We start from the raw sequence: 12,262 nt of genomic DNA on the forward strand, positions 1-12,262 counted from the left end.
ATTAAATCTAGCTATACAAAGGCAAAACATACTTGTAGTATCTTTGTGACAAAATCATTTATAACTTGTAGGCCCATAGCAACAAGCTCCTGCTCAACTGCTTTCCGTAGTACATCACTTTCCTTTTGCGGAAGTTCAACTCCAGGAAAAAGATCAGATAAAAGGGCATTAAAAAGCGGTATATCTGCATAAATAAGCTTTGGCATGATCAAATCCCTCATAGCACCCATAAGAATTAGTTCCTCCACCATCTCTGGATCAGCACGTTTTGTTGCCCCAGCAGCCCTAGCTATAGGAATCACAAAAGACCGCAGTCCATAATCGTAATGATCTTGCTTCGAAAGCTGCCTTTGTGAAAGCTCCATGATGGCAATCAGTTTCTTTGCAAGGACCTACATACAGATACCCATTGACAATACAGTCACAAGAAAGAACCATGAAGTGAACAGAAGTGTGCTAAATAATGGTGATTAGGTTAGACACTACCTTGGCACTCCTGAAACCTTCACTAAAGAGCATATTTTCTGCAATGAGTGTAAAATCAGGCACCATCATAGAAACCGGTCGAAGCATTGCCTTCAGGTTTTCAGGTAGCTCACTCCGGCCTGCATATCCTGGATTCATAGTGACAAATATACCGCATGTAGGTATAAGCCTGATTTCTGCTCCTTGGAAGATGAAGCAGGACAAGCCAGCTTTTATTGCAGCCATGATGGAAGCGATTTGGGTAGCAACTACAGAAAGAACTTCCACTTCAATACGGTTAAACTCATCAAGGCATATCCAAGCTCCTGTCTGAGCTATGCCTGAGAACATTGTGGCTGTCATTTTGTAGTCAACGCCATCTGAACAATTAAAGACAATGACATATCTGCAACACAACAATATTTCTCTTAACTTTCATGTCATTAACTAAGAAGAACTAGAACAAGAATACGGCAAGTTCAAGACACTATGGTACAAAACAATTGTCCTTGATATATTCTACTTGGGTGATTATCTCCACAATACAGACTTTAGTGATCCATCACTACTTGACGTGCTCCCCTATAGTATGACCCCAAATCATATAGATTTCTTGTGTAGGCTACAACAGAATGCAACAAAGTTCTTGCTTTCAACACCCACTGTCATTCATAAACATTATTCCTTCCTTAAGTTTGAGGTTTTGTGCCATTAATGGAGTTCACTTTCAACACCCTTGTTATTCATAATCATAATTCCTTCCTTCAATTTACAGCTTTGTGCCTTAAAGGAGCAATCTTAACTCTAGAGGAGAAACAACAAAAATTATTGGGGTATGCACCTTGCTAAGGCTTTACCGAGATCCTTCACAGTCTCTGTTTTCCCTGTTCCAGCTGGTCCCAGAGGATTGCCTCCTCTGCGAGTGAACAGAGCTGCACCTAGTGTAATATAGCACCGATCTGTCAAGGGTGTGATGACTAAGCGTCCATTGTTACCTTGGTATTCATATCCATATGAGAAGATAGAAAGAACCTGAAGAAATAACAAAGCTTTTTTTGGCATGGTGAAAACAACTAATTTACAAGAACATTTACAGACCATTGCAGCAAAGTGATTATCTGGTTTTGTACCTGCTTGATCACACAATCATTTTTTTCCCAATAAAATCTCAACTGAGATGCCCATTCAAAGTCATTGGATGAAGTACAAGACACCCGCATCAGCTTTTCTATCACGTCTCGTGCATGAACCTCAATAGTTATCAAGGCTGTCTGAAAGGCAGAATTGAAACAAAAGGTTAAGTACTCGTGGCCTGTAAACATAATGCTTTTGAGAAAGTTGATTGTTTTTTGGGATCCTCCATCTCAAAGCATCGTTTCTTATCAATCATTAACATTTAGAGAAAAGAAATCTGGAACTCAAAATCATATTACTCGAAGAGAGAATAAGGAAAATATAATTTTACCAAGAGTTGAATGAGTCTGTTTGGTGCACAAAATGTAAATTATATTACAGAAAAGATTGATTCAACAAACTGTCAGCCATTTATAATGCAAAGCCACAACAGCCATCTTCACCTTAACTATAACACCCACAAATACGGCCATGCAAGACAAACATTTCAAAATTCAGGAGAGCTTTTAAGGGCTACTTTCTAGTTTTCCCTTTTTTGAGCAGAGCAAACAAATTATGCACGCCATTATGGTTACTTGTGCTGTAATCAGAAAGATGCAAGTACGTAGTAACACTTTTAATATCAAATGCTTACTTGATGGCTTTGACAGGTAAAGCAAGTTGTAACAATGGAAAGGCATTGATAGATTTGAGATGAAAGACACAATAGATTTGAACTGTATCAAAACAAAAAAGAAGTTTTGAAGAGTTGTCCTGGACCTTTTAACCTAGGTGCTGGTGCTTCATGTTTCTTGGGGTCTATGACGCAGGAGGAACTTTCTAAGGGTACATTTCCTTGCATTATTAAAATTTCTAAGACACCAGAGAAAAGAGCTCTTTAATACTCTGGGACCAGACCATATCCGTTGTTGAGATCTGCCTCTTCTAATAGTAGTCTATAATTGAAACAAAAGACAAGACCTTCCAGTAGGGTGGCACCTATAGTTGCATTAGAAACCATTTTAACTATGTGCAATGCATGACAACTCAACCATCTCTCCCTCTCAATGCACTGGCTGATGATTGAGATAGTGTGCTGAGCAGAGAATAGAGTAGCCTACAACTCTACTGAAGTCATTCACAAGATTCTAGCTAGCAATACAATTAGAATTGAAATTATAATGTATGACACTTTACGATGAGTATAATCGTAATCAGTTGTACTTGATTCTAGTCTCATGGGCCATTTTGTCCTTTATAAGATGTTAATGTAACTTTCTTCATTTCTATCCAGTTATATGGATACCCAGCTATCACACGATTACACAAAGCTATTGTTCGGATCTGTATCTCATTGCATCAATTAAGGACAGAGATAGAATGATGGGAAGGTTCTACTCATGTACTGAAAGCTGTTCTTTCTGAACTCCAAGAAAAGGAAAGTGGATGCAGCGATTTTGTGCACGAAGAATACCTCACAGAAAAACTAGCCTAAGTTCTCCCCTTTATCAACCTTGGGAACCCATCCATATAGAGGTCAAGGACAAACAAGAAAACGTTAAATACTTGAAAATGAGGGAGAAGATAGCACTTATGAGGGAGATAAGGTCACTAAAAGAAATCTCAGTACGGATTTTGGATGAACTCACCCCATTGCAACTAAACAATAGGGCCACCCACCTAGCCAAAGTCAGAGATGCAAGAAAAAAATGGCAAAATGGGCAGTATATAGAGGAGGAGAAGCAGTTATCGGAGAATTCAAAAATCCAATGCCAGGTGAATCCCCACATAGAATCACACTTCTCTTGTAAGTCATAAGAGATTTTCCAAAAGTTGTGCTTTCTCTTTGTTTTTTGTGCCTTTTATGGCAGAAGTGTGGGGTTTACGCAAAAACCAAGACCCCTTGAGAGTTTGTCCAACAAATGTGTTGAAGAGTTTAGATCTATGCTGAGCAACTTAAAAAGAAAAAAAAATTCCTCGCATATCGAGTCACAAGCACACATAAAGCTTGCGATCAAAACAATTGTCCAACGCCGATGAAGAACAAAGATACCTGAAGTGGAATGCAACCGGACGCTCCACTCTACAAGTGCATCCAACTGCCATATGTCCTGATTTATCACATGCAAAACAGTGTCTTGGCAGTCCAATAGAGAAGACTCTCTGCTGAAAATCACCTCCATGTATTGTAGGGAGATAGATAAACCGAGGATGATGCACCTTTAGAGATGCCCACACCCACACCCACACGGGAGGAGAGCCAGACACCCACATCATAGACAGATCAGAGCAATTAATGAGCAATCAAATCATTGCTCACTCAGAGAATAATCAAATGCACAAAGCTCAGGGGAATGGGTTTGGAGCAAAGATAGGTCTTTCAGATTCCAGCAGCCAAGTTGGATTATCCAATACACAACCTGGGGACTTGTTGCAGCATTCCAAAAAAATTTACACTTGACCTTGTGTAGGTGTAAAAACTTTCACACCTGACGTTGTATAGGTGTGAATCCATGAAAATGCAGCCTCTACTCACCACTTTGTTTCTGTCTATCTTGGAGATGCGAGACCGTGTCATATCTGTAAGCTTGTTAAGATAGCTTATCCATTTCTTTAAAAGTTTCCGTAAGCTTGCTTTACTTGTTTCTGTACCAGTCAATGCCTTCTCACAATCAGCTGTCCATTTTATTTGGCCAGCACTGTCAAAAACCACAAGCACACAATTATGAGCCTCGTGAAATATGGGGAAAGCCTTTTACATTAACGTCTGTCTTATTTTTCTAAACCGATACTTAAATGTTGTGTGGCGATGTTTTCGCTCATATGTTCCGTTTATCATGCAAGAGAAGAAAGCACTATGAGTGTCTACAGATGGCAAAACATAAACATCCATGATGTATATGTGTGATCTAAGTAATAAATACATTCTGAAGAAGTCTTGTGTGAGTAGTGTAGATTTGATACATAACTTGCTCTAGCATGCACACGGTAGTGTAGACTTGATAAATAACTTGCCTTATCACGCACTGACCAGCATTGTCTTTGACCCATTTGTCTTTCTTTGCAAGCTTGCTATCTTCCAGAGCCTTAACAAGGTGGACCTTTACAGCTGCATACATAGCTGCCTCAACCTGGTTTGTGAATACGAAGATTGATGCACATTCAGTTGTAGTTAACTCCAGTGTTTCATTAAAGTTTCCAACTACCACTTGTGATACTAAATGCGTAATGTGAAGGCAACATACAGCACATACTGTCAAAACTTAGAAATAAATAACACTGGTCAGGTTCGGCACCACACATTTAATGCACATTGCGCATACATATCTTTGTACAACATATTTTTTTCCCCTCTGCTTTTGGTACATAGAGGCAGCTCATCTAGTTTCTCGTATGTGTGTTTTCAAGACCTCCAATTTTTCAATAGCCCGTAAGAGTATCCGTGCCTTATTTTGTTCTTTGTTTAGGGCTCAATAGGCTGGCGTAGCTGCTGATGAGGTGCTAACCTCAGAGCACCTGAGAAGAAAACTTAGTCTTTGATACATACTCCATTCAGACTTGAATGTACACAATACAGCAGGCTCCTGATTCATTTAGGGGATTACACTTCTCGGCGATGATTTTCTTCAAGCTATCCATCTGTGTCAAAACAGCATGCACAGCCAGAATCTTTCTCTCTTGAGCCCAAGAAGGTGGTTCAGCACATGCCACATAGGATATACATGGGCAATATATCAGAGCAAGAAAATCTATGCCAGCACTACCTCTCTTTCTAGATTTTTTTCCTTCTTGATTCATCAAAAAATCATTTCATTCATTCTTAGATCTCAATTCTGTAGCATCAAGATAGCCTTTTTATGCATCCAAAGGGCTTCACAATCATGCCTGAAACTGGTTGCTTTATCTTGTATTCCTCACATGGACAATATACAGTCATTAAAAAAAAGGGAGCGATTTGTAGGGTGAAAGTTGTGCTGCAGTCTCACTCCTCAGTAAACACAGAGCATACCCTGTTCAGCCATTCTTCTGGCGGAGTGTCAAGGACGACAGGAGTGGCAAATGGAAGATATTCTCCATCAGGTGAGAAGACACCAGTTGTTTCATATTGGCGACGTCCCTCTTCACCAGGAGCATGAATCTCAAGCTTTTTAATCCCTTCAAAGCATTTCTTCAGATGGGGCTGGTGAACAAATCATAAAAACTGGTTGTTGCTCATTAGATTCTGTTTCAGCGTACATGCAGAAAAATCGATTATCTTATACTTGCCTGAACATTTCTTGGATCTTTTGCCTGGCCAAGAATGTCAAGTAAATCATCACTTGAAAGAAAATAAAATCGAGGAAATTGTTGTCGCTTTTGTTCCAGGTAATCATCCAGCGACTTTTGAATTTTCTCCAGCTTTTGGCCCATGTTGTTCAATGATTCCATCAGCCCATCCACACAAAGTGCTTTTAAGGCATTTCTTGCTTCCTGCATTCACAACAGAGACAATGCTTACACAAACAAATGAAACAACTTCAACTTTACAAAATTCCAAACAAATTCAGGCTTACCTGAAGTTTGCTCATGGTTGTCACAAATTTGTCATTCACTTGATTGAAAAGGGTAGTCTCTCCAGGTAATTGTTTGCGTATGTCTTCAGAACCTCCAAAAATATTCTCCAAATAGGACCACTGTCTTTGTACCTACATTGGAGCACCTCTCAATTAAAGACCAGTTTGACATCTATGTTGGCAAGATTAGTTCTGAATAAAGATGACCTAAAAACTTCCACTAGAAAGAACATTTCAATGCTCTCGAGTTCGCCAAGTTGGCTATTGTTTTTGAATTGAAACACTTTCTTTCCACCTTATTGTCATGGTTAGTAAATGCATAAGACAGTACCCCTCCTAGTAGGGCCCCCCAATTTCAAAAAAATAAAAATCTTTTCAAAAGACTGTTGAATGCATAAGTAAAGGATGAGTTTAAGAAATGAAAAGCCCAATGGAAATGGAAAGCCAAAAGACTTTTCATCTCCCTATAAAAGACCTGGTCAACTATCCATTTCTTCTTCTTTCCTTCTTTCCTTGCCTTTGTTTCCTTTAGCATTTAGTTCCATTACACTATGTAAATGCAATGTAACGAATTTATTTATTTTGGATCCATTAGTACTCTCACCTTACATTGTGCATCAAACACATTTTGTTCCCGTTTTTAATGGCCAAAACCTTACCCTTATTTATCTGGCAATCCCAATCAAAAGTTTTACCCTACCATTTTTTTCCCCTTATAATTCCTTGCTTATTACTTACTCAAAACCCTCTCATTTTATACATTTGTATATGGAGCCCCTTAAATGATTGCAAGAATATATACCTACCAACTTCATGTCCTTACACCCTTTTGATTGTTGTCACATGACTGCTCATTCAATACTGAAATCCCCCCTGGAAAGTTCTGTATTCAAACCTTGACACTGACCCTTACCAAACCTCATTACAAATGTCTCCTAAACCAAAGGTGAAGCCTCACTTCAACTCCCTATATCAACTCAAAGAGAGATGTATCTATTTTCCCTGATGAGACCCTACAAGGGTCGAAAATTGTTGGCCATACATAAAACAATCTCTCTTTTCGATTGCCTTGGAAAGTTTCCTACGCTTGGTTTACTATATTTACAGCTTTTTTACTTTTATTATACAAGTAACAGTAACTTGGGGATGATGAGTTTCTGGTCAACGATTGCCATACAGAAGGTTGGAAGGTCCACCAATGATATGTAGCTATTTTGTTCAGGATTTCAGAAAAGGAACGAGTTTATGCATTATAGTTTGCACAACCAAGGCTAGTATTAAAAGGCTAGCCTGCAGTCTTCAATGGTCAGACACATACTCACTAAAGGTAAGCCTCCAATAACGATAGGCCCTCTCCTATGTGGACAAAATAATGTGTTTTGAAATGTAACCTGTCACATCCTCCATAGCAACGGGACCATGGAGCGCACACGTTGCATGTGGAGGTAGGGTGCCTAGTGCAGAATGCTTGTGCGGAGCCACGGGGTGGAGTCCACATGAGATCTTAGGAGTGTAGCAGGGCTACAGTGTCACTGGCATAGGACGGGCAGTTAGTTAAAGTTGGTCAGGAGTTCACACTGGACGGACTCTTGCCTGGGCAGTGACACATGGCAAGTCATACGGATGGTGGTCTAGTGGACACAATGGCCAGATCACCACCACCTCAGTTTGGAGATAGGCTTAGCTGGGTTGGGATATCTGCTAGCTGTTGGTTCCAGTGATCGGATATATCCTTATCATCATTCACTTGGCATGGTAGAGCATCTTGAGTCCAGAGTCTCAAGTTCATGCCCCACACATTGGCACCGTCCCTGTACATTGGAGCCTCGACACCCCATTGTACCCTTGAGACCTGGGCTTGGAGCTGAGAGTGCTGCCAACCGGAGTCTGTATGGTTCTATGAGTTTGTCAAGTTCCACTAAGTTCCGAGTCTATTCTTCTTTGAGTTGTTGTTCCATTTCAGTGTGATGTTTTCATTCTGTTGGAGTGAGGTTTCTTGCAAACTGCACTAAGGAGCACTCAGTGTAGAGAGCACGACACACTTTCCCTGCTACAGGTGCTCTCATTTTTGGCACACCCGATGGGACCTCAACTAAAGTCTCACTCCGTTGAGAGTCGAGCCAAGGAGCTAGGTGGTTTAAGCTCTTGCATTGCTAGTCTGCTCTTCTCGACTAGTCTAGTCCACTTGGTCTCGACCAACTTGGTCTAGTCCAGCTTAGTCCTCGACAAGCTTGTCTAGTCTCTCGTCTTGGTCTACTCGTCTCTCGTCTAGGTCTAGCCAAGTGGTCTAGTCACTTGGCCTGGTCTAGTGGAGTCTGGACCAGTGTTCAATAAGTTGAAAGTCTTCGTGCCCAAAGCTTGGGTGGGCCTCTCATTACTTCATGACACATACGAGGCAATCCAAAGATGGACAAAGTACACTACTCAGTCCTCTAAAGTACTACCATTGGAAATGCCAACCATTTGTGCCGAGTAGAAGTCCACCAGCCCCGTTACCCCTACCCTCCCATGCGGCTACCTCCATTCCCTCAGATACATCTTCACCTCCAAGGTCACCTCCCCTAGTACAGTTCTTGCCCACTGTGTTACATCAAGCTCTTGAGCAACAGGCTCATGAACAGGCAGCCATGGAGGATCTCACAAGTGTCCTGGCTAAGGTGAACATAAAGTTTTCGACTTTCAAAGGACTCCACAGAGGATGCAGACGACCATGCAAGGAGATTTGTATCCCTCTACAGGGGTCGTGACCTCAACAGAGAAGACACCTACCCAGTGCTCTTCCTGTCAACCTTGGATGGCTTAGCCGATAAATGGTACAGTCAATTTGCTGAGAACCACTTCACTACTTGGGCAAACACTAAGGCATCACTTCTGTGAAGCTTTCAGACCAGGTGACTTCCAAGAGAAAGTTATGAATGAGTTGGCTAACTTGATGCTCCAGCCAAATGAGACTTTTGCAGAAGTCATGACCAGAACAAAGTCTCTGGTTGCCAAGCTTCCCCAGCAACCAGGCAAGTTTATGGTCAAGAAGTGGGTAGAGAAGGCTCTTCCTAAGACTTATCAACAAAAGCTTCGAGAGTCTCCGACACGAAGCCACTCTGGAGGAGTTTGTCACTAATGCTACTAGGATAGAGGGGGCAAGGAAGCTGTTCAACGACTCTTCTCAGGTAGAGTCTACCTTTGTACTCTTGGAAAGTCTATCTGACCCATTCCTGAAGCCACTCTGGAGGAGTTTGTCGTTGCTGCTACTAGGATAGAGGGGGCAAGGAAGCTGTTCAACGAATCTCCTTAGGTAGAGTCTCATCTCTGCTCTCCGATATTGATGAAGCTTTCTTAGAAGCAATAGTCGACCTACAACAGATCAAGGTACCAGGAAAACCACTAGTAGAAAAAAAAAAGCTTACAGCAGAGACAATCTTGGAGAACACCTTCCAACAAGTCACTTTATGACATGTTGCGGCTAGATGCGAGTTTTCGAAGTGACACCCTTGCAGTTATTCAGCCCCTTTACTCAGAGCAGGTCCTAGTGGCGGGCACCTCCCAATGCAACCATCAGAGTTCTATATGATATCCTATCCTGTTGCTCCCCTCTCTAATTATAGAAGCCCTCGTCTCACCGTGTCCATCTTGGGGTGCCAATTCTCAAAAGTGATTGTGGATGGTGGATCTAGCATCAACATGATGCCAGAGTTCACTGTGTTTGCCTTAGGTCTGTAGTCTAGCCTCCTGCTCCCTTCACACTTACGTTGGCCGACCAGAGGACAGTCTACCCATTGGGCATGGTGGACAAGGTGCCTCTGCAAGTACAAGACTTCACCTTTAGTTTGGATTTTGTTATGGTTCGTCTTCCCGAGGTTCAGGGAGGATTTCCTTTGCTTATCGGTAGACCATGGCTGCAGCACACTAAAGCACTGCATGATTGGAGGAATGACCCAATGTGGATGCATACTCCTCGCTCCCCAATGAAACCCATTCGACTTGAAGGAGGCATCGATCCAGTGGTGCAACATAGTTCGTTGTCAATGGAGTCCAACCCTGAACTAGAGCAGCCTAGTCTATTTGATGGGTTAGAAGAAGACCTGTTGGAGTGGTTGGAAGCCACCAAGTCAATGCATTGTTATGGAGTCTCTATTCAATCTTTCCCTGAGGATATGCCCTCTTCCAATGGTTTTACAGTAACTGAGCCCAGTGAGCCACCTGAGCCAGTGGCGGACACAGAGGCTAATAACTATGCACCATTGCTGGCAGCCTTTGGACTTGGTGAGCCTATACTGACTCATGGAAGGGGAAAGAAATCTCCTTCATAAGAGTTCACCCACACCTCAACCTCAGCCCCATCTATGTTTGACTCTCCAACCAAGCCATTGGTGAACTACCCTTCACAAAGCTTCCTCAAGGTGGGTTACAACAAAAAGATGCTGATGAGACACCAAATCATGATGTCTCTCTGCTCCTAGACGCGGAAACCTCTTCACCTGTAGCGAGATCTTTAGCAGTGCCATCTCTAGACCCAATAAAGGGAGCCAACTTCGGCGACTCTGATGCCCACCCAAGGCTGTTAGACTAGGTGCAGAGTAGACAATCATATTTGTTGTGGTCTATGTCACCAAAGATAAGATTAGCCTCTTTCGAAGTTACAAAAGAGTCAAGCACTTATGGTTTTGAAAGAGATTGGTTTGTAAAACATATGGGGAGACTAGTGACTTTACGGCTAACTGATCCTCCCGTCTTGAATCAGTAATCCACCAAGAGCATATTTCTTTCAAACTCTCAAATCAGTCAGCTTAAGTTTCCTCCCTTCCTACCCACCCCCCTCTCCCCCTCCTTGCCCCTACCCACCACCCTTCCCCTCTTGCCCCTATCCACCCCTCTTCCCCCTCACCTCGCCCTACCCTCCCTCCCTCGCCCCTCACCACCCCTCACCCCTACCCACTCTCCTCCCCTCGCCCCTACCCACCCCCCTTCCCCCTCACCTCGCCCCTACCCTCACTTCCAAGTCTGTTGTGCTTTGAGTTGTTCCATTTCGGTGCGATGTTTTCTTTCTATTGGAGTGAGATTTCTTGCATATTGCACTGAGGAGCACCCACTGGAGAGAGCACGACACAGTTTCTCTACTACAATAAGGCCTAGGATGGCCATACGGGTGTGTATCCCGGCACACCAAAGCCTTGGGTCTTGTCCGGCTAAGTGTGAACGATCAAGCTGTAAGTCTTTATTAAGACGACTCCTTTGGTTGGGTGGTAATTCATTAGCAGTGCTCCTAGGTTGGTGAGCTCTCTGTACAGCTCCTCATGAGAGGAGTACGACGCCTAGAATTTCCAAAGAGGAGTTTACAGTAGTAAACTCTCTAGGAGTTTTGAACTCACGTGAAGAGGATAAATGAATTTGCATAAACTCACGAGGAAATAAGCAGTTCTCAAAGAGAGAACTCTTAAATAAAAGAAGGAAAAGAGTTCTAAGTCGAACTCAGGCAAGGAGAGTTTTTTACCTTATGGTTTTCTCTCCTTAGGGATCCAAGGATGTTTACAAGGACGTAACCTTTGCTTCAGAGGGAGGCAATGCCATGTTCTCCATAGTATCGGGACCATGGAGCGCACGTGGCGCGCGCAGGTAGGGTGCCTAGTGCACGCTGCTCGTGCGGCGCTAGGGGGTGGAGTCCACAAGGGATCTTAGGAGGCCTAGGATGGCCATATAGGCACACCAAAGCCTTGGGTCTTGTCCGGCCAAGTGTGAATTGTCAAGGAGGTCAGTGAGCTCTCTATAAAGCTCTTCATGAGAGCCACACGACGCCTAGTACTTCCACCGTACGTTTCATAACCTTTGAGACAGGTTCCCAGATTTACAATTACTTGCCTATTCCCTTGTATACAATGGAGTATGATTCACACAGTCAGTCATGGTGTTAACTTTCAGCACCTCATGGAAAATCTTCGGAAAGGGGGAGTTGATGAGATAGTACAGCTAATTTTGCAAGGGTTAGGAATGGTGCACCATGGGATGATGTTGACAGATTGGTAGGGTTGATGCCTAAAATGGTGGCCAAACTTGTTTCTGCAACAGTTAGCAGCCTAGATTAGGACCACACCTTGAGAAGACTTAAGAAGCTAAAACCAGCAAAACAAACATAACCC

At 42.7% G+C, this 12,262-nt stretch overlaps 1 protein-coding gene across 1 annotated transcript in view; it reads right to left on the reverse strand.

Moving 5' to 3' along the window:
• Window positions 1-12,262, reverse strand: part of LOC147422484 (dynein-1-beta heavy chain, flagellar inner arm I1 complex-like) — a 345,996-nt gene that overhangs the window by 167,676 nt on the left and 166,058 nt on the right. Inside the window, exons 26-34 of the mRNA XM_086503137.1 lie at window positions 6,132-6,263; window positions 5,845-6,048; window positions 5,588-5,758; window positions 4,594-4,709; window positions 4,115-4,277; window positions 1,596-1,736; window positions 1,307-1,497; window positions 487-871; window positions 33-392 (exon numbers count right to left, since the gene is read on the reverse strand). Of these exons, the coding sequence (XP_086359263.1) occupies window positions 33-392; window positions 487-871; window positions 1,307-1,497; window positions 1,596-1,736; window positions 4,115-4,277; window positions 4,594-4,709; window positions 5,588-5,758; window positions 5,845-6,048; window positions 6,132-6,263 (1,863 nt within the window). The remainder of the gene's footprint in view (window positions 1-32; window positions 393-486; window positions 872-1,306; window positions 1,498-1,595; window positions 1,737-4,114; window positions 4,278-4,593; window positions 4,710-5,587; window positions 5,759-5,844; window positions 6,049-6,131; window positions 6,264-12,262) is intronic.

This window comes from Adiantum capillus-veneris, chromosome 27 (assembly GCF_014529385.1).
Source record: "Adiantum capillus-veneris isolate H3 chromosome 27, ASM1452938v2, whole genome shotgun sequence".
NCBI lineage: Eukaryota > Viridiplantae > Streptophyta > Polypodiopsida > Polypodiales > Pteridaceae > Adiantum > Adiantum capillus-veneris.